Genomic DNA, 25,240 nt, shown 5'->3' with positions numbered 1-25,240 from the left:
GTCTTTTTTTTTCTTTTTCTTTTTGTCTCTTTGTCTTTTCTAGGGCCGCACCCGTGGCATATGGAGGTTCCCAGGCTAGGGGTCAAATCAGAGCTGCATCTCCCAGCTTACTCCACAGCCACGCCAGATCCCAGTTACATCTTTGACCTACACCATAGCTTGCGGCAACACCAGATCCCCAGCCCACTGAGAGAGGCCAGGGATCGAACTCGTAACCTCATGGTTCCTAGTCTGATGTGTTAACCACTAAGCCACAACAGGGACTCCCAGAGCTGTCTTTCTTAAGTGTCAGTTTTTTTTGTTTTTTGTTTTGTCTTTTTGTCTTTTCTCATGCTCAGGAATTTTTTTTTTTTTTTTTTAGGGCCACCCCTGTGGCACATGGAGGTTCCCAGGCTAGGGCTCGAGTCGGAGCTGTAGCTGCCAGCCTACGCCAGAGCCCCAGCAACGCGGGATCCGAGCCACGTCTGCAACCTACACAACACAGCTCACGGCAACACTGGATCCTTAACCCACTGAGTGAGGCCAGGGATCAAACCTGCAACCTCATGGTTCCTAGTTGGATTTGTTAACCACTGAGCCACAACAGGAACTCCTTAAGTGCCACTTTTCACATGTTGTAGTCACTCCTCCAGTCTAAGACCTCCATGGGTCCCCAGTGCCTCTCTGAAAAAGATGACATCCTCCAGCTATTAGTCAAGGCCTCTGAGATCCTGAGCCAGCCACCCTCCCCAGCCCTTTTCCTGCTATTGATGGCATGAACCTGCTCAATGCCTTCCCACCCATCTCCTCCCTCTCCCTGTGGAACCTTGTGCCTCTTCTCTGCTTACAGCTCAGCTCCCCGCCTCAGCACTCCAGAAGCTCTTCCTGGCCATCCCATGCCCCAGCCACCTCCTGAAATTCCTCTGCACAGGATTGGGAAATACAGCGAAAGGACCTGTCACCCAGGCATCATGTTCTAGAGGCAGCACTATAAATAAAAGTCACATCCATCAAAATGATTCCTTGAAAAACTCCCACGATATATTGTGCACACGACTTTATATATTCAGCCCCTCATGTAATCCTTATACCACTGATGTCTGAGAGCCAGTGAGCTAGACTAAAGGAAGAACAAAAGCAAAATCTTGTTACTTGTGTCCGGGCAGTTGAACCTCCACTGCCTTTAAGACTAGTAGTGAAATTCTAGAGTGTTCTGCCTGCCTGCAGGGTTTCTTCCCTTCAGTGTTTTAATTATGAAGCCTCTGGAACCTTCATAACTTTGTAATGGATTGGTTTGTGGGGTGGATTTCTCCAGAGAGCCAGAATCAGTGGGTAAGTTTGGGTTCAAATGTACAGTTCATCTCATGGAGTGATGCCCATCCATTGCCAATGCCTGGCTGGAAGGTGCTGTCTTGCAGCTCAGCTGGACTAAAGCATAGTGGTTGATTAGCAATGTCTGCCATGGGCATGGGAGAGGATAGTGGTGGTGAGTAGTCTTAGCCATTCTGCCTGGTTCCACAACAGAAGTTTGGAGAGTGGTTTCTATATGTCTTTTCTGATGTGAGTAGCTTGAGTAGGGACTGTGTCTTTTTTTTTTTTTTTTAATAGGGCCACACACACAGTATATGGAAGTTCCCAGGCTAGGGGTCAAATTGGAGCCACAGCTGCTAGCCTACACCACAGCCACAGCAACACAGGATCCAAGCCACGTCTGTGACCTACATCACAGCTCATGGCAATGCTGGATCCTTAACCCACTGAGTGAGGCCAGGAATTGAACCCACATCCTCATGGATACTAGTCGGATTCGTTTCTGCTGAGCCACAGTAGGAACTCCAGGGATTGTGTTTTTAATTTCTCTGTCCACCTGAAATGCCTAGGACAAGGCTGGGCTTATAAGAGGTGTCTACATCCAAATAATCGAGTTTTATCTGTGCATTTTAACCGCGAGTCTCCCCTCCACAGCCTCTCAGTCCTTCCTGGAGGGCTTCCAGGGGGAGGTACCAGCTCCTTTTCTTGTCCCTCTGCAGATGGCGTCTATGAGATAGGTGGCCTCTTTCCTGTCTGGGCCGTGGTGGTGATCGCGGGCACAGCCTTGGCTGCAGTGACCTTTTTTGCCACATCCAACAGTAAGCCCCCCAGGCTTCACTGGGTAAGAACCCTGGACTCTCTAAGTCGGGGTGGGGACACTGAGGTCTCCTGGGCTAATGTCCTGGACAGTTTGGCCACTAATCACTTTCTGCGATGACAGGTCTTTAAAGCCACCTCGGGAGTCCCCATCATGGTGCAGCTGAAACGAATCTGACTAGGAACCATGAGGTTGTGGATTTGATCCCTGGCCTCTCTCAGTTGGTTAAGGATCCGGGGTTGCTGTGAGCTGTGTTGTAGGTCGCAGACGCGGCTCAGATCCTGCGTTGCTGTGGTGTAGGCCAGTGGCTATAGCTCCAATTCAACCCCCTAGCCTGGGAATCTCCTTATGCCATGGGTGTGGCCCTAAAAAGACCAAAAAAAAAAAAAAAACACTTCTTAGGGGGTTTGTGCCTGTGCAGGGTCCTCTTTTTTTTTTTTTTTTTTTGGTAACAGCTTTTTTTTATATTGAGCTCTAATTCACACACCATACAAGTCACCCATTTGAGGGGTACGACTTAATGGTTTTTATTGTATTCAGAGAGTTGGGCACCCATCACCACAATTTTAGAGTATTTTCATCACCTGCCAAAGAAACCCGTCCCCAGTAGCAGTCCCTCCACATCCCCCCCCACCACGTCCCCTGGCCACCATGCATCTGCTTTCTGTCTCTCTAGATGTCCCTGTTCTGTGTGTTTCAGAGAGATGGAATCGTACAATAGGTGCTCTTTTGTGACTGCCCTCTTTGACTTAGCAAAATGTTTTCAAGGTTTATCCATGTTGTAGTGCGTGGCAGTGCTTCATTCCTTCTCCTGGCCAAACACTATTTGATGGTACAGATATAGCACATGTCATTTACCCAGTCATCCATGAATGGATGCTGGGATGGTTTCTACTTTTTTAGATATTATGAATAATGCTGCCCTGACCATTGGTTTACATTTTTTTGTGAGTGGCAATAATTCTCTCATTTCTCCCAGGCATATTCCTGGGAGTAGAAGTGCTGCGTCTGATGTGAACTCTTTACCTTTTTGAAGATCTACCAGATTTTCCATCACCCTAACCAGGAAGCATGTGGGTTCCTAAGAGTCACACCCCAGTGATGAAATTGCTTGGCCTTGGGGAGTGTTTTTTTCCATTCTCTTCACTCTGTTAAAGAATTTTTAGCCGTTTGTCCAGAGACTTTTTCTTCCAAAGCTTCCTTACATTTTCTTTCTTTTTTCTTTTACTAATTGTTGATTTTGAAAATGAGGGTTTTTTTTAATTTTAAAGTTTTTATTGGTTTTATTCAAAGATTCATGATTCAGGCAGGACCCAAACTAGCAGAAAGAAAGGAGCTCCAAGGAGCTGTGCAAAGGGAAAGACTTTTCTAGGCAGAAGGGAGGGAGACAAAAAAAATTACCCTAGGCAAAATGCACATCAGTTATTGCAAGGTTGCCTTCCTTTGGGGGATGGTTGGGTGAAAATTATAGTTTTTATTTTCAGACACTCTGGATGGATGTACCAGCCCAAAGCAAGATGAATTTTTAGCACATTGATTATTTAGAGAACTGGTTTTAGCTGGTGTTTCTTGACTATCTTTGAAGTACCGTCACCTGTTCCAACATGGATGTGCCTTGGAAACATGTGCTAAGAGGCCAGTCACAAAAGACCATGGATTGTATGAGGCCACTTCTGTGGCATGTCTGGAAAAGTAAATCCATGGAGACAGAAGGTAGAGGAGTGGATGCCAGAGGCTGGGAGGAGGGTCAGATAGGCAGTGACTGATAAAGGGTATGGAGTTTCTTTTTGTGGTGATGGTGTGGCTTTTGGCCTGTAGACTTGAAATCTGATGAAAGCTATGATTAACCCCTTCCTGACAAAATAGTTTTTTTTTTTTTTTTTTGTCTTTTGTCTTTTTGTTGTTGTTGTTGTTGCTATTTCTTGGGCCGCTCCCACGGCATATGGAGGTTCCCAGGCTAGGGGTCTAATCGGAGCTGTAGCCGCTGGCCTACGCCAGAGCCACAGCAACGCGGGATCCGAGCCGCGTCTGCAACCTACACCACAGCTCACGGCAACGCCGGATCGTTAACCCACTGAGCAAGGGCAGGGACTGAACCCGCAACCTCATGGTTCCTAGTCGGATTCGTTAACCACTGCGCCACGACGGGAACTCCCAGTTTTTTGGTTTTTTTTAATGGCTGCACCCACGGCATATGGAAGTACTGAATCCAAGCCATAGCTCCAACCTACACTTCTGCTGCGGCAACGCTAGTTTCTTTGACCCACTGCACTGGGCCAGGGATCAAACCCAAGCCTTCACAGTGACCTGAGCCACTGCATTCAGATTCTTTTTTTTTTTTTTTTCTTTTTTGGCCACCCCACAGCATATGGTGTTCCCAGACCAAGGATCAGATCTGACCTGTGGTAGCGACCTAAGCCGCAGCTGCGGCAATGCTGGATCCTTAACCCACTGTATCAGGCCAAGGATCAAACTTTGTCCCCGCACTCCTAAGACACCATGGATCCCATTGTGCCACAGCAGGAACTCCTGCAGTCAGATTCTTAACCCACTGTACTACAGTGGGAACTCCCCCTCTTGACAAAATAGTAATATTAAACTAACATTTAATTGAGCACTTACTATACATATGCCAGGCTCTAACTTCTCATGACAGTCTGACAAGGTAGATACTATTATTGCCCCATTTTATAGCTAAGGAACTGAGGCTGTGGCCCTGTTGGGGGCCAGCCTTAGTCCCATCAGCGCACTGTTCCCCCCCCACCCCAGCTCTTTGCTTTCCTGGGCTTCCTGACCAGCGCCCTGTGGATCAATGCAGCTGCCACAGAGGTGGTGAACATCTTACGGTCTCTGGGTGTGGTCTTCTGGCTGAGCAACACCGTCCTGGGGCTTACACTGCTGGCCTGGGGGAACAGCATTGGAGGTGACTTGGGGCCGGGACCGGGTGGGGGCAGGGGCACAGGTGGCCTCTGGGATGAGCACAGTCACATCACTGCTAATTGCTCCCCCAGCCAGAATTGCACATGGAAAGAGGTATCCAGGGCATGTGCCTGGAGCAGGTGCTCAGTGCCTGTTGTCATTCTGGAGTAACCATCACTGGGCATCAGGGTGGGATGGCCTGGATTGGACCTGAGCCAGGAGACTCTAGAAGCCCCAGCCTCTCCCCTGCTCTCTGATGCACGGACACTCCCTAGAGTTCAGGCCGCACGTGGAACTCATTGCAGCCAACCAGGCTGAATGTGTCTGTGGGTGTGTGACAAGGGGAGGCATTTACTCATGTATACGTATATCCTTCCCTGCAGCTGCCAGGTAGGGTTGGTCGGATTGTACACTGCCCAAGGCATCCTGACAAGAGGTCAGGGGGCCCAAAATCTAGCTCTCCTTCCACTCACCTTTTGGGCCCCTTTTCCTAATTTGGATGGAGGTGTGTACTAGCAGCAGACAGGACACAGGTGAAAGATGGGTGGTAGTATGTCACACCCACAAAGTCACCCCTGGTAGGAAAGAGGGGGGAAAAGGAATTGAGGAGGGAGTATTGTGCTATGGGACACTGCGGCCTCCCATAGCACTCAGCCACGTGTCAGACCCACGTGGACATTCATCATTGTTTGTTGACTGAATAACTGTGAGTGAGAATGAAGGTGTGAGTGGTCAAGGAGAGCCAGGGGGAGTCTCTCACCACTCAAGGCCTTCTCTTGTTTCCACGCAGATGCTTTCTCAGATTTCACGCTGGCCCGCCAGGGTTACCCAAGGATGGCGTTCTCAGCCTGTTTCGGTGGCATCATCTTCAGTATCCTTTCTGGGGCTGCCCTCCCCTCAGTGCTGGAGCCAAGGGTGTGCTCCATGTCCGCCCCCCCCGGTTTGGCTTTCACTGGAACACCTGGGGCAGATGATGTGGCTGCTTGAGCCTCAGCTCCTTCATTTATAAGACGGGGATATTGAGGAGACTGACCTCTTAGGTTATTGTAAAGATTGAATGAAGTGACGGAAGTTCTTGGCACCTGGAAAACAGCAGTGATGGCAAATGTTTTTATTGTTAGGCAGAGGAATTATTGTAGGTGGCCACACTCTCTGCTTATAGATGTCAGGGTTGGCAGATGTTTTTCTTAAAGGGCCAGAACGTATTTTAGATTTTCAAGGGCCATAGGATTTCTTTGGCAACCTCTCAACTCAGCTGTTGTGATATGGAAAACAGCCATGGGCAATGTGTAAGTGAATGGGTGTGACTGTCTCAATAAAACTTTATTGATAAAAAGCAGGCAGTGGGCCAGATTGCCCTGCAGGCTTTAATTTGCCACCCCTTGATCTATGTAGAAAAGACAGGGTCAGGCAGCCTGGGGCTGTGACAAAAATAGGGCTTCGAGTCCTGACAGTCTAGGGTTCCAGTGCCACCACGTGCTATAGCTGCAAGATCTCAGGGCTTTGCATTCCTCTTGCTCAGCAGTTGCCTCTGCAAATTAGAAATGGGTTGGCTTGCGGACTGATGATGAGTAAAGCACCCAGGGTACCGTGACCAGCGCACGGCAGATACTCAGCAAGTGGTATATAGTGTTGGTGGTGAAATAAGCAGTTATTTAAAGGCACTTAAAGGGCAGTTCTCCCTGAGTGTCACAGCGAAAGGACTGCGGGGTGAGCTGCTGGGTGGCACAACACAGTCCAAACTGGCAGAGACTATGTGTCAGGCCTCCTGCCGTTTGTCCCTTGCACGTGCCCCCTGTGACCTGCTCCTGGCTTTAGGGCTGTGGCCTCTCCTGACCTCTTAGATTGGGGTGAGAAGGAGGGCACCCAGGCTGGAGCGGTGTCCCCCAAACAACACTTTGGGGTGGCCGGGAGCCATGCTCTGTCACCAGTCACCCAATGGACTGTGGGCAGTCACTTTGTCTCATCTGTTTCTCCATCTTTGGAGTGCCTACCAGGTACCAAGTGTTTCTGTCACCTCCTGTGATCCTTCCAGGTTGAGGCAAAATATGCACTGGACTTTTTCTTAGAGGAGCAAAAACTAGATAGAGTCTCCTTAGATAGGTTTTTTTTTTTTTTTTTTTTTTTTTTAAACAGGGGGCTGGGGGAGGTGGGAGCACAGGCAGAGATCAGAAAGAAATCCCATGGGCTGTGTGGTCAAGCTTATGGGGCGCATGTTCCAGCAAACTTCCTGAGCTGGGCTGCAGATATCCTGGTGGGCGTGGGGCTGGGCTGCCTGCTTCAGATCTCCAGGGGCCACACAGAAGTGAAGGTGAGTAGCCAGATGCTTCTGCAGGGGACTTCCTCATAAGGCGCTACCTCACCCTCCTCTTGTGCCTCTGCCCTCCTCTACCTCCCCTCTGCCTGGGAGACCATTCACTTCTCAGTAGATTACACTTACTGGGGAGAAGACTTGTCCGAATTTGTGACAAGTCTGATTTGTAGAATGTCCTAAAAATATTTTGCACGTACTGGTTAAAAAAGGGGGAGGAATTCCTTGCCAGATCTCAGAGTCATCAAGATGTAGCTTTGAGGGAAAGGGGCAGGAAGGCCCAGGATCGGGATCCCAGTCCCATCACTGGAGTCTTGCTGCATGACTGTGAGTGAATTAGGAGTCTGAGGGTCTCTGAGCCTCAGTTTTCTCACCTGTGAAATGGGGTTGATATCCCCCTCGCAACAAGCTTCCTGGATAAGTGTAGATGATGTAAGGGCCAGGCTGAACACCTTATCCCACAACTGCTCAGAGAGGACAAGTTGGGATGAGAGAATGTGGGCGACAGCCCCCAGAAGCAGGGAGCTCCATAGATTTGGAGAAGGTTCTGAAATGCACTGAGCAGCAATGGTTCTGTGGGTTCAAGGGCACCCAGGGATTTCCTGGGGGTGCACAAGACCTCCTGACCTGGCATTTCAGGGGGCTGGGGGCTGGAAACATGCATCTTTTTTTTGTTTTGTTCTGTTTTGTCACCCCACAGCATATAGAGTTCCCAGGCCAGGGATCAGATCTGAGCCACAGTTGCAACTGATGCCACAGCTTCGGCATCACTGGATCCTTAACCTACTGTGCTGGACTGGGGGATTGAATCTGTGTTCCAGGGCTCTAGAGATGCCACTGATCCCACTGCACCACAGGGGGAACGCCTGGAAATCTGCATTTTTTAAAAGGGCCACACCCATGGCATATGGAGGTTCCCAGGCTAGGGGTCAAATTAGAACTGCAGCTGCTGGCCTACACCACAGCCACAGCAATGCCAGATCCCCAACCCACCGAGCAAGGCCAGGAATTGAACCTGAGTCTTCGCAACACAGGATCCAAGCTGCATCTGAGAGCTACACCACAGCTCACAGCAATGCCGGATGCTCAACCCACTGAGCAAGGCCAGGGATTGAACCTGAGTTCTATCTATGCTAGTTGGGTTTGTTACCATTAAGCCACCATGAATACACTCTGTGGGCACTGATGGAGGTTAGGAAACTTGAGAAACACTTTTTCCAATAAGGTTTGTTTTTTTTTGTTGTTGTCTTCTAGGGCCGCACCTGCAGCATATGGAGGTTCCCAGGCTAGGGGTCTAATTGGAGCTGTAGCCACCAGCCTAAGCCACAGCCACAGCTGTGCCATGTCTGTGACCTATACCACAGCTCACGGCAACGCCGGATCCTTAACCCACTGAGTGAGGCCAGGGATCAAGCCTTCAACCTCATGGTTCCTAGTCAGATTCACTAACCACTGCGCCACAACGGGAACTCCCTCCAATAAGGTTGAAAACAAATACTTCTCTGGGTGGGGGGCCAGGCAGGTATTGGAACCATGTGGATGATTCAGGTGGGGGCCTGGGTGGACTGATAGTCCAGCCCTTCTAGATGAGAAGAAATTGCAATTCCTAGGTGAACTTTTCTCTGTGGAAATAGTGTGCAGGGCAAACAGCCCTGGGTGCAAGGCAGATTCAACCAGATTCGGGCCCCAAGTTTGGATTCCCAAGGACTTGGCTTCAGAAGCCAAACCTGGGAAAAGAGGAAGATAGAAGGGAGGATGTGGCCCAGGGGATGGTTTTAATGCTTAGCGTGTTGAAAGCCCTTGGAATGTGAGGCCGAATGATGTCTTTAGTGGGAACAAAGTTTCCCACCTCTTCCTCTAAGAGGCTGCTGTCCTTGAATAGACTCCTGACTCGTGTCTTTAACTGGCAGCAGGGCCAGCCTTTCACAGTGGCCACACCCATAAGCCAATAGCTACTTACTGCCTGAAAAGTTTGCTTTTTAAAGGGTAAACACCCTCCGTCTGCACATTTTGTTTATGCTCTTCGTGGGTTTAGTAGGTTCCTTTCCTTCTCCCTTCTCAGGCAGCTCCAGATGATTAGGCTTTAGGGTTGGCCCCCTGAGGGCCCTGTTTTCTTTGGCTCCCCATGGAGTGTGTGTGTGTCTGTGTGTCTGTGTCTGCATTCCACCGCCTTTGTGCTGAGTTTAGGAAATGCTCCTGCTGGTAATTGCGTAAGGCAGGCCTCCTGAGAGCTCATCATAGAAGGATGTCCATGGTGTACTGTTGGCTGAAAAACAGGTTGCTCTTAAACAGGTGCCGACTGTGATCCTCTCTCTGATTTCAGATGGACAGGCCTCTGTGTACATGTGTGTACCCACACATCTGTGTGTAGAACTGTCGACAGGGGAGTGTAAGAGCTTGGACCTTGGATTTGGGTTCTGTCACCTACTACTGTTGATCCTTGAACAATATGGGAACGGGGGCACTGACTTTCCCTCGCCGTCACAAATCTGCATACTGCTATCTTTGCCTCAAAAGCAAAGGAATTGATAAATGACTTGCCCAGGGGCAGGAGGCTGAAACAGTTTGGATAGAATCATGACTCAAACCCTAGCTCTTCTGATTCCACATCTCTCATTGAACACAAACTTTTCCCCCGTGCTTAAAAGACTGTGAAATGAAAATACAGGTAGTTCCCATTGTGACTCAGGGAGTTAAGAACCCGACTAGAATCCACAAGGATGTGGGTTTGATCCCTGGCCTCACTTGGTGGGCTAAGGATCCAGCATTGCCACAAGCTGCAGTGTGGGTCACAGATGTGGCTTGCATCCAGTGTTGCTGCAGCTGTGGTGCAGGCTGGCAGCTGCAGCTCTGATTTGACCCCTAGCCTGGGAACTTCTATTTGCATCAGGTGCGGCCCTAAAAAAGCCCCAGCAAAACCAGGTACTATAGTACATGGGTCTGCATACAAGCGGACCCATGCAGTTCAAAGCAGTGCTGTTCAAGGGTCAGCTGTACTTGGTTTCTTCCACTGTGGATTGGTGACACTCATCTCAGTCCCCTTAGGACTGAGTGACAGGGAGATAAAACACCATGGTGAGTGTCACATACGTAGGGGAGTACCTAGGATTAAGTTTTCCATGTATGTTAGATAGATGCTAAGTCTGGAGCGGGGAGAGGTGGGGAGGGCGCAATTTTACTTGCTTTTACTCTTCTGTATTGCTGGGGAATTTTTCAACAACTGCATGTAGTGTGTGTGTGTGTGTGTGTATAAAAAACATATCCTAGGGCTGTCATGACAAATTACTGCATACTAGGTGGCTTATAACATCTTACTTCCAAAAGTCCCTCCCTGGCCCCTAACAAGGGGCCCTCAAACATGGACTTGACCGTTGGTTGCAGTGACCCAGCCTCTCTCCCGGTCTCCCCTCCGCAGCTGGAGCCGGATGGACTGTTGGTGTGGGTTCTGGCCGGTGCCCTGGGCCTCAGCCTCGTCTGTTCCCTGGTCTCGGTCCCGCTGCAGTGCTTCCAGCTGAACAAAGTCTACGGCTGCTGCCTGCTCCTCTTCTACTTGACTTTCCTCGTCGTGGCCCTGCTCACCGAATTTGGAGTGATTCACTTGAAAAGTGTGTGAGTGACGCTGTGGCGGGGGTCCGCCTGCTGGTCGGGAAGTGTAACTTCAGGGGGCGAGAATGGAGGATGAGGCGCCTTCAGTAGGGCCCGCCTGGCCGTGCGTGGCGGTGAACATGGTGTGGGCTCTGCGGGGCCACGCTCTCTGCCAGAGCTTCCAGTCGCCGAAGTGTATAGCGAGCATGGCTAAACCTTGTTTCTGGGACTGTGGAGGCTGGGCCTCCCTGTGGACAAACTTCCAAACAAAACGTAGAAGACTTGCTGCGTTATCTCCAGAGCCCCTCTTGAAAGTTGGGGTCTGGGGCGGAGGGGATGACTGGGCACCTTCCAGGCTGGGATTGGAAGACTCCAAAGAGCTCAGGGCCAGAGGCCCCGGCACCTCCCCCTAGTCACCCCTCGCTGCCTTCCTGCCTCTTCTCAGGGCTCAAAGGGCTGCCAAACCCGAGTTTAGGGAGTCAGGCTGACTTGGACCCGGCAGACAGAACATCTTGTGTGCGGTGGGCCTTGGGCTGCCACGGGCTTAGTTCTAGAGCCACACTGTCCAACAGAAGTAGAATGTGAGACACATGCCTGATTTTGAATCTTCTAGTCGTCATGTTAATAAAGCCAAATGCAAAAGGTGAAATCAGGGATAATATATATTGCTCCAAAACAGCAGCCATGGTACTGGCCCATTAGTGGCTGCCATATCAGACGGCACAGCTCTAGACTCTGCCTCTAGAAGTGTCTGCTGGCTTCAGAGGTTTCCCCAGCTGCAAAACAGGAGTTAGTCCGTGCCCTGTGCCTACCTCAGGGGAGCCCTGGGCTGGGGTCCCCAGGCCTGCAAGCTCCTGGGAGGGGTGGTGAGCGCCCCATAGTGCCTTCCTGATGTCAGTCTGTGACCCGCCTTTGCAATATTGCAGCTCTTGCATTTGCTTGATGCCTTAATGCCAGCAGTAAAGGGATTCAACTGTCTTTTTCCAATGAAAAAATTAAATATTTCAAATATGCAGAAAAGAACATACTCTCAACTGTTATCAGTTCTTAACCTGGGCCAGGTGATGAGCGGTTGGGTCCAGAGCCAAAGGCCCTTGGGCCTGACAGATCTGGGCTTTGTGGAAGGGCTGAGCGGGGTTGAGAACGGCCCCGGCTGGGTCCTCTCCTTCTTCCCTCTGGTCTTGGAAGCCCCCGAAGGGCCTGGTGGAAGGTATGAGGCAGCAGGCACATGTACAAAGCAGAGACTCTTTTATTAATATGCCAGAAATCTGGAGCCATGGTGGGTTTTCTAGGTAACAAATCACTGATGTACAAAACCTTACAGCGTCACTCCTGCTATCTGTACAAAATGATTGTCGCGTGGTGTGGAGTAAGGCTGGGGCGGGGGGGTGGGAGGGAAGCAAGGAGGAGGGGCCAGATGGCATCCCCTCTAAAGTGGGGCAGGGGCATAGGGCCATCGCTGCCACTGCTGGGTAGTGTGACCCAGAGCAAGTCGTGAGTCTCACCTTGGTTTCATTCAGTTGATGTGGAAGGCGAGAGGGCCGCTGGGCTGGACATCCCGGGGTCCCACAGAGCTCACAGCCCTGGGGGACACCTGTTTCCTGCTCGCCGGCCTGTGTGCAAGTTGCAGGGTGAACCTGAGGAGGCTCCCACCCAGTGACCCCTCGAGGGCAGCTGTCTTTAGGCTCAGTGATGGGGACTCCCGCCGGTGGCTGGAGTCTGGTCCATCAGCACTGCTGCCACTTGGTCTTCGTCTCATCCCTGGCTAGAAACAGATCCTTTCTCAGGACAGCGTTGGAAGGCCTGGGAGAGATCCCACCCTTCCCTCCCAACGTGGGAGAGGATGAACTCAATCTCTCTGGCACCCCTCCCAGGTTTCAGCCTCCTACGGGCAAAGGAAGGGATGAGAACAAGGCGCTGAGGTTGGGGACTCACGCACTTCTCTAGAGGCCGCCCCCGGATTCCTGCTTCCGAAATGCCCATTTCAGTACACAAAGGCTAAAAGGCACCCAGTTGTGCAAATAAAGTTCCTTCTCTGGAGAGGGGATGGGGTTCTGGCCCTGGTGCCGAGCTGCCCCCATGGCTGCTGGCCCTCCTGAGACAGAGGACAAAGTCCAGTCCTGGTTCCCTTTGGGAATCTCAGTGGTTCTTAATGATTTGTTGTCTCCCCCAAGGGCTGTGCTTTAAAAACGAAAATGCCCACTACCTCTCCCCTGGTAAGGGGCAGAGCTGTGCTGTGCTGGCTCCAGGATCACCCCTCTGAGGCTGCAGTCTGGAGTGGAGATGGGGGGGACCCTGTCTGTTTGGGAAGAGGATACAGCGAGGGGGAGTCAGCCCGCCTGTTCCTCCTTCCTAAGTCACAGAGGCAGAGAAGGCAGCTCAAAGCTGGGGTTGGGACAGGATGGCCAGTGGGGGCTGCGTCCCCTGCCCTCTGCTCCCTCCCTGCCCCCTGCTCGGCTTGCAGCCTAGAGGAGCTGAGCCACAGCCCCCTCTGCTTACCCTGCTGCCACTGCCACCACCAGCACCACTCACCAGGGCGGCCAACCCCGACAGCCTGCTGTGGATTCAAGCAGCAGCCCTTTCCTGATCACACACCGATCTCGGAGCACTCCCCTGAGGCCCCTGGGGAACTTGGGCAACCGAAAGGCCACCTGAACCCACTCCCAGGAGTGGTCAAGTCCAAGGAGGGGGCTGCTCAAGGTGAGGCGGGGAGCTGGCCAAGGGGACCGACAGGTTCAGCCACAGGGCAGTGTGGATGGCCTGCGGTCAGCGTCAACGCTTTGTTCCCGTTTCCAGCAAATACACACACACCAAGGACCTGCTATTGGCTTTAGCAGAATCCTGAATTAACCAAAATGTCTTTTTGCTTGAACAGGACAATCCCAAGGCAAAGGGATTTAAGGAGAAAGCCCATTTCAGGGAGGGAGCCATTGGCCTGGCCTCTTGCCTATTCTCCTCCTCCCGCTGGGCTGTGAGTCCAAAAACCATTTCAGGAGGATTTTCAGCAACAAGGGCTGAAACCAAAAGAAGGGTGGGCGAGAAGGCTCGTGGAGCCGGGACACAGCATCTCTTGCTGCCCAGTACTGAGATCTGACCATGTGGAATAACCACAGCCCTGGATTACTTGTTCTGGTAGGTGCCAGGTATGCCCTATGACATTATCACAGAGAGAGAAATGCCAACCCGAAGATGTGGGCTCTTTCCTTCCTAAGTGGCTTTGTCCCCAAAGCAGGACACAGAAACCCAGGGACCTGGGCTGCAGGGCAGGTTAGTGGGGAAGCTAGCTGTCAGCTGGGGCAGGTTCTGGAAGCAGCGTCAGGAAGACGGTGTGGATCTGGCTTGGGGACGCTGGCCTACTTTGAAGGCAAGCCCTGCAGAGACCAGCAGAATCTATTCAAGTGCTCTGGTGAAGGGGCCTTCTGGAGCTTTCCATGTTAAGAAGAGCTCCTAGTGGCCTGACCCCCGTCCCCAAATGAAATTGATTTCTGGGGTTAACAGGGCAAGGTAGTTAAAAGCCAACCCCAACTCGTCTGTCTTTTCTTCTACATATAAATATGTGCATATATATGAATATGTGTATATATATATATAATATTTGCTATACATACATATACACACACATTATTTTGATACATCGTAGTAAAATAATACTATTGTGTTATTGCATAGAAGAGATGGCTTTTGCAGGCTAGAGTTAGGTGATGGTCTGGGAGCGCTGGCGGCTGCCTGGAGGCTGCTGGGTGGTGGGGACCACACAGCCGCTGAGCTGTCGCTGCTGTTCTTCCTGCTTCTGGGCATGTTCCTCGTACCACTCCTAAAGCAGAGAGCAGACAGGGTGCTGAGCGCAGCCTGATGGGACCACCCACGCTGGGCAGGGCTGTGACCCCCGCCCAGCACACAGTGGGCAGCAGGAGGAAGCCTCAGCCAAGGAGGCAGGGCCGCCAGTCCCAACCAGCTGGGACCAAACAGCCCCTCATGCCCACACCTGAATATGGCCCTAAATAGAAAAATTATGGTGCCATTGTTCCCTTTTGAATTTGGTTTGCAAACTTCCTTGTCAAGGTAGTAATCAGCACCTCTGTGAACACAGTCTGGGTTGTTCATAAAGGGAGGATCCCGACTCCCTGAGTTATCCCTTTCGAGCTGGACAGAAACTGTATCCTCATTTTACCCCCGGGACAGCTGATGCTCAAGGGTTGTTTAAAGTTGTACGAGGCCTGTGTGTCTCTCCCAGCTCCCTCATTGCTTTTGCTGCCCTTCAAACAGGCTGCGAGGGCATTTGGAAAAAAACCAAACAGTTCACTCACCTAAGATTATTATTATTATTATTTATATTATCTGACATCTTTAGGGATGGAGGTATTCAGGTAATTGAGAAATTATTTTTTTGTCTTTTTGGTCTTTTTAGGGCTGCACCCATGGCATATGGAGGTTCCCAGGCTAAGGGTCAAATTGGAGCTGCAGCCGCTGGCCTACACCACAGCCACAGCAATGCAGGATCTGAGATGTATCTACGACCTACACCACAGCTCACGGCAACATCAGATCCTTAACCTACTGAGCGAGGCCAGAGATTGAACCTGTGTCCTCATGGATGCTAGTTAGGCTCATTAACTGCTAAGGCACAGCGGGAACTCCCAGGTAATAAAGAAATTGAAAAAATTAGCCCTAGGTTTTTAAAGAGTCGAAATCGCAAACTTTAGAGTTTAAAAAATATTGAGGTGGCCTAGTTCTGTGCCCCCTCTTTATACAGACGGGGAAGCTGAGGCTGGGCATGGGCGGACAGGGAGAGGCCAGGACAGCGCCTGAGCTCACATCCAGTGCCATCACATCCTCTGCTTTGTGAGGCAGGGACTGACTGTCCCCCTTTTGCAGGTGTGGGTGGGCTGAGTGACTTGCCCAAGGTTACAGAGCCTGGAATCAACCCAGGTTTTATGACACCAAAGCTCAGAGTAGTTCCTTTATCTGTGACACCAAGTGCAGGGAGTCCCAGGTATCTGCCCACACCCCTTGTGTTTTCATAGAGAATGTGCGAGTCACGTGAAGGGACTGCAGCCTTTTGGGCATGGACACTGGTCCTCCCTGTCCCAGGGAAACAAGGGTCCAGCCTGCAACCAGCATAGGCTCAATGGCTGGCGAGGGACCCTGAACAGACAGGTGGCCCATGGTCCGTAGGCTCCGTCTGGAGTGCAGAGTGCCAGCCACATGGTGCTTTGTAAACTACTTCACTCAGCTGCCAAAGTGGAAAGACGGGGAGATTTTGCAAAACAACATATTTGACTTTACCCTTAAGAGGCACAGCGGGCCCTTGCTCCTATGGAGCAGCGTTTGGTCGGACGTGGGAAGGGCCACCCTCTTTGAAGAGGCTGGTCCTGGCCAGCTGGCCAGGGGCCCCACGCTCCCCCTGCCCAGTATGGCTCCTGTTTTCTTTGTGGTTCTGGCTCAGAGTAGGAGCATGAGATGAGGTTCAGTGACTTGTGTAAAACTGGACAGGGGGGCTGCCTGCATTGGGAAACACTTCAAGGGTTCAAGGCTGAACCCTAAAGCCCCCCAACCCCACCTGAGTCCCAGGCACCACCAGTAGTGGTCCCCATGGCCGACTGCACAGCTCCCCTAACAACTGAAGATGGCGACCGGAGAGGAGCCCCCGCTCAGCAGTGGGGAGGACCACTGTCCCAGCAGCAAGGTCAGGGGTGCTCTTACCTGAATCTCCTCTTGGTACATCTTTAGGCTCAGATCGCTTTTGGTCCTTGACCTCCGTCCCAGAAACACCAGGGCATTTTGCTGGACAGGAATGGAAAAAGGCTTCAGGGACTGGCCCGAGGCAGAGCCCTGGCGCCAGGCCTTGGTGGGCCCCACCTGCTCCTCTGGCTTGTGCATTGGTGTTCCACCCCCTAAGAAGTGTCACCCAAGACCTGAGGGGATGGGCAGTGGGGGAGGGACTGCACTAAGCTATGACCTGCCACCCCCATAGGATGAGACCCTGCCTCTCCCACCTCGTATCTCTCCATCTGGGAAAGGATCTTGAGTAGCTGCGTGATGTCCGAGGTGGCTCCCCGTGCTTCTCGGTAGAGCTTCAGGACAGCAACCAGCTCATCTTTGGAGAGTTCCTTCTCCAGGGTGATGCCGCCGTCAACTGCAGCAGGGAGGGTGGCGGTGGGAAGGAGCCTGGGTTCAGAGCCCCCACTCTGGCTTGGTCTGGTTTAGCCATCCTCCCTGCTGCTAAAGGTTCCCTCTCCAAGTAAAACGCTGGCTCAGCACGACACGCACCCTCCCAACCCTCCCCCCCAACATACACCCACTGCTAGGGATGTCAGGGGCACTGGTCAGGCCAGCAGCTTACAGGGGACAGAGGGTTTCAAGAGAGGGGCTCTGAGCAAAGAGAAAGTGATCGGGTGCTCTGAGAGGATAGAGATTTGGAAACAAGGAGTAAATGGGATTTGGCTGTTTTGATGGAGAATCTGGAAAGAATAAAGGCTCAGTACGCAGAAAGCTATGCAATCCGGAAAAAGGGAGGAAGTTATTAAAGCTGGATTGTCAAGCTGCCTGTGATTTTTCTTGATCTCTGTCATTCATTGTTTTGATTTTTAAAATGAACTCAAAGCATTTTTCTGTCATTAAATATTTTAAAACATCAGTGCAACTAAGAGATCTAGAAAGATGAGTCCGATGGGCAAGCTGAATGGCCAGAAGACTGGACAGCTAAAAAGCTGACCGCTGGACAGACACACGAGCAGCAGGCAGCACATGCCCCCCGACGCTCGCACGGACCTTCCGAGTCCTGGTTCTTGCGGCTGTAGTTCATTCGGAAGACGAAGGCTTCGAGGATGAAGGCGACGATGATTGTCATCACCACCTGGCCAGGCACAGAGAAGGGGGAAGAGAGAGGAGGGCGTGGCGGGGAGCTGCTGTGCGGCCCCAGAGCCTGGTCAGATGTGTCCCTAGCCCCTGCTCCCTGAGCTGCCACCCAGGGAGTGGGGATGGCTGGAGGCTTTGAAGATGGGAGATGGGGCGCCCTGCAGCTCAGACCTACCATGGTCACGATGTAGAAGGTCATGAAGTAGAGGCGGCTCCAGTGTGAGGTCTGAGAGGTGACGCCTTCCTGGAGGGGGAGGGGAGCAGGCAGTGGGCAAGCGCCTGGGGCGGGGCCCGGTCACCGTCTACGGGGGCCACAGAGAGGCCCCTGCTATTTTTTTTTTTTTTTGTCTTTTTGCTATTTCTTGGGCCGCTCCTGCGGCATATGGAGGTTCCCAGGCTAGGGGTCTAATCTGACCTGTAGCCACCGGCCTATGCCAGAGCCACAGCAACGCGGGATCCGAGCCGCATCCCGCGTCTGCAACCTACACCACAGCTCACGGCAACGCCGGATCGTTAACCCACTGAGCAAGGCCAGGGACCGAACCCGCAACCTCATGGTTCCTAGTCGGATTCGTTAACCACTGCGCCACGACGGGAACTCCATTTTTTTTTTTTTTTTTTTCCCCCTGCTCTTTAGAGACCTCTCCCGCTTTGCCTTCCCTTGGGGGGACAAAGGAGGGGGACTCACTCCCGTGGGCCTCAAAATTCCTTTGTGCTCCTAAGGCCTGACGGTCCCCAGGACGAACAGTGCAGGACAGCCTTTGGAAGAGTCTAAGGATGGGGAAAAAGAACCACCAACCAACCCTGCCACCCTGTTTCTTGATTGAAAAGTTTCTCCCACAGAGGTGGCAGAAGGACAGAGACCCAGAGGCTAAATGGCCTCTCCTGGCTGCTAGGGGTTGGGTGGACAGGGCGGCTCCTGGGACTCAGGCCATACTGTGGCCTCCCCGGAGAACCCTGCCCCCCGTGGGGAATGGGGAGACCAATGCACCCCATGCTGGACAAGGGGAGAGCCAAGGCTGGCCTCAGAGAGCGGTGGAAAGATGCCCCCAGGAGCTGACGGTGGCCCTTACCATGATGATGTACCAGTTGTTGACAACTGTCAGCTCAAACAAGGTCACTGCCAAAAGGAAGAAAGAAACAGACATGTCTCGATCACACCTGCTTTCACAAAGTGAGTTTCAGGTGGCCTCTCTCCACCTATCCTGGGGGCTGTGCACCTGTCTGTCCACTTGAGCTATGAGCTCCAGAAAGAGCAGCCCAGGCCCATCCCTGGGCGCCCGCCTTCCAGGGAGTGCTGCCATCTTGGCCTGCCCCCCAAAAGGCACATCCCTTGCCTCAGCGGCTCATGATGGACCAGGGCTGGGTGGGGATACTGGATCAAGAGCCCCCAGACCTTCCTCGGTGTAGATCTGGGGTATCATGGGGGGGAGGTCCCTTCCTCTTGAGAAGCTGTGACTGGAAGGACCCCTTCCCTCCGTGCCCCCGGCCTCCCAGCCTCTCCATGGAACCGAGAAGCAGAGCTCTCTCTGTGGGCCTGGCCCAGGTCATGCAGGGCACTGTGGCCGGCTGGCATGGCTGGGTCCCATCCTGTGACTGTAGGGTATGACAGAGGGAGGTTCCCTAGCATCAGGCTGCACCCTCTCCCAGCCAAGCAGGAAGTTCTGCTTCCCAACGCTGAACAAGCGATGGGAAAAGCAGTAAAACCTGGTGGCCACGTGAGCCCTGGGGCCTGGCCTGTACCCCGAAGCCAGGCAAACCTCCATCAGGGCCGGAGAGGACTCGAGGAAGTGTGGCAAAGAGCTTGGGAGTGGAGGCCTCGGACAGCTCTACCCACCCCACCTGGGACCTGTGGCGACAAAGGCGGCACGCCTGCCCGGGGTTCCTGCACTCACCGAAGCTGTTCAGGATGTTGTCAAAGTTATTAAGATAGTAGTAACCTTCCTCTACGACGGTCCTGTTGCCCATGGTGCGATTGAGCCAGCGGTAGGCATCTGCCACGGTGCTCGTGCTGGCCAGGGGGACAGGGGGTGGAAGGGGAAGTCACAAGGGTCACCTCGACAGAGGACAGAAAGTTTAACCAAACTGAGGTCTAGCCGGGGAGTGTCGGTCCTGGCCCGGCCCCCAGGCCAGTGCTCTTACCCATCTTCCTGACTCGAGGGGAGCCCCCACGATCCTGGTGGAAACCCCCAGACTTGCTGCCTCCCCCATCCAGTTCCACTGGGCATCTCTCTGCTGCCAGCCAGGCCTTCTTCCTCTCAGCGGCCCAAGGGAGGTGCTGGGGTTGGGGGGTGAGGTGGGGGTGGCAGAGCCTCCTCTGGACAGCCGCCCCCACCAGTCTGGGATTTGCCTGGAGGCCGGGTGCCAACAGCAACCCCGGAGAGGGTCCGCTCCGCATGGGGCTTTCCCCAGCACGGGGCCTGAGAGTTCTTTCCTGTTCTGATCGGTTGCCCCTGTCCTGAGAGCTTATTTTCTATGTTCCTTACAACCCTCTGTGGCTGCTGCATTCGCGCCGATGTTTTGACAAGTCTGGTCCTTGGGCCCCCTGGGAGCCTGTTCAGAAGGCAGAGTCCTGGACCTCTGCCCTGTGTCAGCCACATAGGGTAGGGTTTGGAGTCTGCACTTTACAGCAGCAGTTGCCCTGGTGCCTGAAGGTCTGGGACCCACTGCTATAGGGTTGAGCTCAGCCCGGCACTCAAAGCAGCGACCCGAGTATCTGGGAACTTCATCAGCGCCTGAGGCCATGAGGACCAATTTGAAAAGAACACTGGGAGTTCCCATGGTGGTGCGGTGGAAATGAATCCGACTAGGAACCATGAGGTTGCAGGTTCGATCCCTGGCCTTGCTCAGTGGGTTAAGGATCCAGCGTTGCTGTGAGTTGTGTAGGTCGCAGACGAGGCTTGGATCTGGCGTGGCTGTGGCTCTGGAGTAAGCCGGTGGCTACAGCTCCAATTAGACCCGTAGCCTGGGAACCTCCATATGCCACAGGTGCAGCTCTAAAAATAAATAAATAAATAAATAAAATAAAATAAAATAAAGAGAATGCCTGATGGAGATTGAATGGGAGAGCACTGGGATTTCACCGTGAGGGCTTAGGACAGAGGGAGAGGGTGAGGTGATGGAGGCTGGTTGGAGATTGGCTCCGAGTCCCTGCCCAGGGGATCAGGCAATGTGCTCAGATGTCCTCACGACAGAGGCCCCTCTGCTTCCAGGCCCCTCCCCTAGCTACTGACTGAATTAATAGGCCCTGGGAGCAGAGCCTATTAATTAAATCAATTTATTTTAATTAAATTAATTATTAATTAAAGGGCGCTGCGGCTTGGAGAAGCAGGTTCCCAAGGACCCTGAGGCCGAGGGCCGAGGGCTCAGAGGTCAGTGTGCCAGTCCTGGCTCAGCTGCTCTGGAAAGGCTGGCTCCCTAGGGCTGGGGGCCCCGATGCGTACTCACTTGCAGCAGTTGGGGTAGAGGATTCCGCAGAAGAATTCCATGCCCACGATGGCGAAGGAGTAGTAAAAGGTGAGCAGGGTGAGGCCCAGGCTGGGGAGGAGGGGCAGAAGGGAGAGGGTGATGGAGGGCCGGGCAGGAGAGGCCAGCTCGCCCGGCAGCCCCGGCCTCCTGAGACCCCTGCGCTGACCGCTGGAGAGGCATGCCCCTAGCCGGGTCCACCAGCTGGAAAGTGCCTGCAGGGGAGGGGCCTCGTGACTCAGGTCTGGGGTCAAAAACGGTGCGCATCAGGACTCTAGTACCAGACGCCCCTCTACCAGCGATTCACCCCTTACCTGTGAAGGTAGACTCACAGGTGACCCTTACCTGTGAACGTAGACACAGGTGGTGAGTGAGTTGACAGCTCCCTGCCCTCCCTACTAAATATTTCAGACAGGTCAGTGGAGAAAAGTGGAGCCAGGGAGACCCTTGGTGGTCAGGAGAGCTCGGTCTCCGTGAAGACCTGTCAGACCCTCGATTTCCATCCTTTCCGGGACTCCTCCTCGCCCTCCCACGACCACCCAGCGGCCCTCCCCGAGGCGGGCACAAGCTTCACGACACCTGGCCCTGGGGGCCAAGAGGCAGGGCAGTACCTGGCCATGCGGGGCAGCAACTCAAACATGGTGTCCAGCACGTTGCGGTAACGCTTCTTCAATTTAAACAACCTGAGGGAGAAAAGAGGGCCAGGCCACTTATAAGTGCCGGGCGTGGCCGCAGCCCCGCCATCCACAGCTCCAGGAGGGGCCAGACAGACCTGGCGCATCTCTGCCCCCAAACGCCTACTTCTTTCAGAGCCGCCAGCCTGGCACCTGGCTCAGGCAAGTGGCACCCTGGGAAGGGACAGTGGCAGTGCCAGGCCTACAGGGCTGGACAGACCCCTCCCTGAGGGGGTGCCGGGCAGGCCTCGGGTGAGGTGCAGCGGCTATTCGCCACGGCTTACGCATGAAGCAGGAGGCTCAGAGCAGGGTGAGGCCTTGCCCGAGATGATGCGCCAACCCTGGGAAGAGGGGAGAAGGCTGCGCCCCAGAGAAGGGGGGAGGGGGCAGCCCCTCCTGGGTAAGAAAGGGCGACCTCACCCCCACCTTGCCTCTCAGGAAGAGTGGGAAGGGGTGAGAAATGTGAGTGGGGTTGTAGCCGGACATCCTAGAGGAAAACCAGCTTCTGAGGACACCAAGAGATCCCCAACTAGAAAGGGCCACCACCATCCAGGCCTTTCTACATGTTTTTACTGATATCCTGCAGTGGTCCCTGGCAGAAAGCTGAGACCAAGTGAGGATTTTTCTTTTTTTTTTCTTTTTGTCTTTTTAGGGCCACACCCACAGCATAAGGAGGTTCCCAGGCTAGGGGTCCAGTTGGAGCTGTAGCTGCCGGCCTACACCACGGCCACAGCAATGCGAGATACAAGCCATGTCTGCAACCTACACCACAGCTCACGGTAACGCCAGATCCTTAACCCACTGAGCGAGGCCAAGGATCAAACCTGCAACCTCATGGATCTCAGCTGGGTTCGTTAACCACTGAGCCATGACGGGAACTCCCAAGTGAGGGTTTTTCTTGACAAGCAACTACGCCAGAAAAGCACGGTTGGGGTGCGGTGGGTTCCCCAAAGTCTCTTTGGACCCTCAGAGGCTGTGGCACTCCGGTTTATGACCCTGAACACATGGGTTTCTGTGGGTGCAGCCAAACTAGCACAGGCCAAGTTCACCTGAGCCATGTTTCTTTTCCATAGTCAGAGGCAACTGGTCCCCAGATGCAAGGATGCAGGCAGTCTGCACACCTGCACAGGTGGAGACAATGCCCCCACCCCCAATGCTCCAGCAGGGGACGTGCCACCTCTGACACCAAGCCTGTGGGCCTCCTGGCTCCTTCTGGTCATTCCCTGGACCACTCCAAAGGCACCCTCTGCACACCCCCACCACCCACCGCCCACCACTCCCAACCCCAGCCCTGCCCTGTCACCTCAGCAGCTGGAGGGGACGCAGGACCACTATGAAGTAGAAGGGCTCCATGTTGAAGGCCAGAGCCAGCAGCCCCAGGAAGGCGAATGCTGTGACAGAGAAGTCGAACCTGGGAAGGAGGGGGAGAAGCCACTGTTGGTTCAGCCCACCCCCAGCCTCTCCCCAGGAAGCTGGCCGCTCCCCAGCTTGTGCCCACTGCTCCCTTCCAAGGAGCCCACACACCAGCCATGGCCAAGGCGGCAACAGGCCCATCAGTGGCCTGCGGCTGGCCAGATGCCTGCCACTATGGGGTTTGAGGCTGGCCTGGCTGGGTCCCTGTCACAGCATACACCTCGGGTCAGAAATACCTAGAAAACCCCCTCCTGATGGTCCCACACTGGTCTCACATAGACACGGGTTACACCAGTGATACTGATGGAGGTATTGAGGGCTGAGGCAGGGTCATAGGTGAGTCCCACCTGGAGACTAGCTAGCCCTGCTTAGGACAGAGGGGCCTCTCCCTCCAGATACACATTCATACTCTGTAAAGAGCCTGCACACACTCTACTGTCCTGCTGCTTCTCTACTTATTAACGTGCTTTACTTTCATGACCCAAGACCTCGTGAGTGCCGCCTGATTTCCCGGGTGAGTTAACTTTCACGGGTGGCAGGCGACCTCTCGGGGACTCTGAGGTCGCCAGCTGAGGCAGAAGGGCCGCCAGCTCGATGCTGACGAAGCAGCAGGAGGTGTGGGACTTCCTTCTCTGTGGCTGTCGGGGTTTTCAAGGAGGAGAAAAGTGCTTAGTTGTCAGGGAGGGGTGTGGGGTTAAGTGACTCAGAAAGAGCCAGCCAGCCTAAGGACCCCTGAAGGGCCATGTCCCAGAGGGACTGGTGCGGACCCTGTGGAGTCCTGGAGCCACGAGCAGAACTGCTCCAGGGCATGGAGGCCCCACCTGGCCGGGGTCCTTCTCTCGGACAGTGGGCAGTGGGTGCGGAGGAAAAAGGACCCGGGGCTTTCATTAGAGCCTCTGACGTGGTTAAGAAACATGCTCTCTACTCACAGATTCCACCCGGAGGACAGGTACTCAACGGGGCCCAGGCCAGCAACCTTCAGGAACAGCTCCACCCCGTAGACTGTGAGCAGGAGGAGCCCGTTAGCAGCAGCCCCACCACAGCCTCTCCCACCCCCAGCCTGGCTCCGTCCCTCCTCAAGACTCCTCTGAGGTCCCTCCAGACATGTCACACCCCTGTGAGAGTGGGGGCTCCAGGGCAGGCCTGGCCCAGATGCTCACAAGAGAAGCACTCGCTCCCTATCCCTGGGAGCGGCCCAGGCATCGTCTGTCCATCCTACAGATATTTCCTGAGTACTTCTTCCAGGCCAGGGAAAGATGATGAATGGGGGAAGGAGGCTGGGGAAAGAGTGTAACATCTGAAGGGATCAGGGGCCAAGCTGGATAGGATCTTGGCCTGCTTGAAGGGAAGGTCAGTTATCGTTGGAACATAATGAAAGAAGGAAGTGAAGAAGGGGTGTGGAGGGGGCATCAGATCACCAGGAGACACAGTCACGAATAGATCCCAGGTGCTTCTGACCCCAGAGTTTGTGCAATGAATCACTATGCTACTCTGAACTCTGAAGAAAAAGCCAAAGGGTAAAGGCAGTAAAAGTGATACTTTTAAAGAACAATGAAAACACCTTAGGACACAGTGTGTTTGGGATGTTTAGGTGTAAAAGGGAGATAGGGGTGTTAGGAAGAGCAGTGTGTTGTGGGAACAAGTACACTGGACAGTGGAAACACCTGGGCAAAGGTCCAGAGGTAAGAAAAGGTAGGGAGCCCTGGGGAGCAGGATGTGTTCAGGGGCATTGCAGGTGGGGCGAGGGTGGAGGTGCTGGCAAGAGATGAGGCCTGAAAGGAAGGCTGAAGGGGCCCCATGTAGCTCCATGAGTTGCACCCAGCACAAGAACCTGGTCCAGAGGGCAGTGGGGAAACCACCAGTCTGAAACAGGGGTAGGATAGAATCAGACTCAATTACTGCTCCACT

General features: G+C 53.5%; 2 protein-coding genes across 6 annotated transcripts in view; one reads left to right on the top strand and one right to left on the bottom strand.

The window, feature by feature from the left end:
- The window catches only part of SLC8B1 (solute carrier family 8 member B1), a 34,742-nt gene extending 22,797 nt beyond the window's left edge, over positions 1–11,945 (top strand). For 3 of the 5 annotated variants that reach the window (XM_047761812.1, XM_047761814.1, XM_047761813.1), the window contains exons 13-17: positions 2,010–2,108; positions 4,877–5,030; positions 5,817–5,897; positions 7,273–7,337; positions 10,753–11,945. In XM_047761812.1, the coding sequence (XP_047617768.1) occupies positions 2,010–2,108; positions 4,877–5,030; positions 5,817–5,897; positions 7,273–7,337; positions 10,753–11,033 (680 nt within the window). In that variant the 3' untranslated portion in view covers positions 11,034–11,945. Of the gene's footprint in view, positions 1–2,009; positions 2,132–4,876; positions 5,031–5,816; positions 5,898–7,272; positions 7,338–10,752 lie in introns of all 5 variants that reach the window. The other 2 variants (XM_047761816.1, XM_047761817.1) reach the window with 2 other exon arrangements.
- Positions 11,946–12,153: 208 nt separating this feature from the next.
- The window catches only part of TPCN1 (two pore segment channel 1), a 75,696-nt gene continuing 62,609 nt past the window's right edge, over positions 12,154–25,240 (bottom strand). Inside the window, exons 18-28 of the mRNA XM_047761811.1 lie at positions 24,262–24,334; positions 23,223–23,330; positions 21,857–21,928; positions 21,228–21,317; positions 19,676–19,791; positions 18,854–18,900; positions 17,956–18,024; positions 17,694–17,778; positions 16,919–17,058; positions 16,626–16,706; positions 12,154–14,736 (exon numbers count right to left, since the gene is read on the bottom strand). Coding sequence (XP_047617767.1) covers positions 14,617–14,736; positions 16,626–16,706; positions 16,919–17,058; positions 17,694–17,778; positions 17,956–18,024; positions 18,854–18,900; positions 19,676–19,791; positions 21,228–21,317; positions 21,857–21,928; positions 23,223–23,330; positions 24,262–24,334 — 1,001 coding nt within the window. The 3' untranslated portion in view covers positions 12,154–14,616. The remainder of the gene's footprint in view (positions 14,737–16,625; positions 16,707–16,918; positions 17,059–17,693; positions 17,779–17,955; positions 18,025–18,853; positions 18,901–19,675; positions 19,792–21,227; positions 21,318–21,856; positions 21,929–23,222; positions 23,331–24,261; positions 24,335–25,240) is intronic.

The sequence above is a fragment of the Phacochoerus africanus genome, chromosome 15 (genome assembly GCF_016906955.1).
Source record: "Phacochoerus africanus isolate WHEZ1 chromosome 15, ROS_Pafr_v1, whole genome shotgun sequence".
In the NCBI taxonomy this organism is placed as follows: Eukaryota; Metazoa; Chordata; class Mammalia; order Artiodactyla; family Suidae; genus Phacochoerus; species Phacochoerus africanus.
This window is presented reverse-complemented; position numbering and strand designations above follow the sequence as displayed.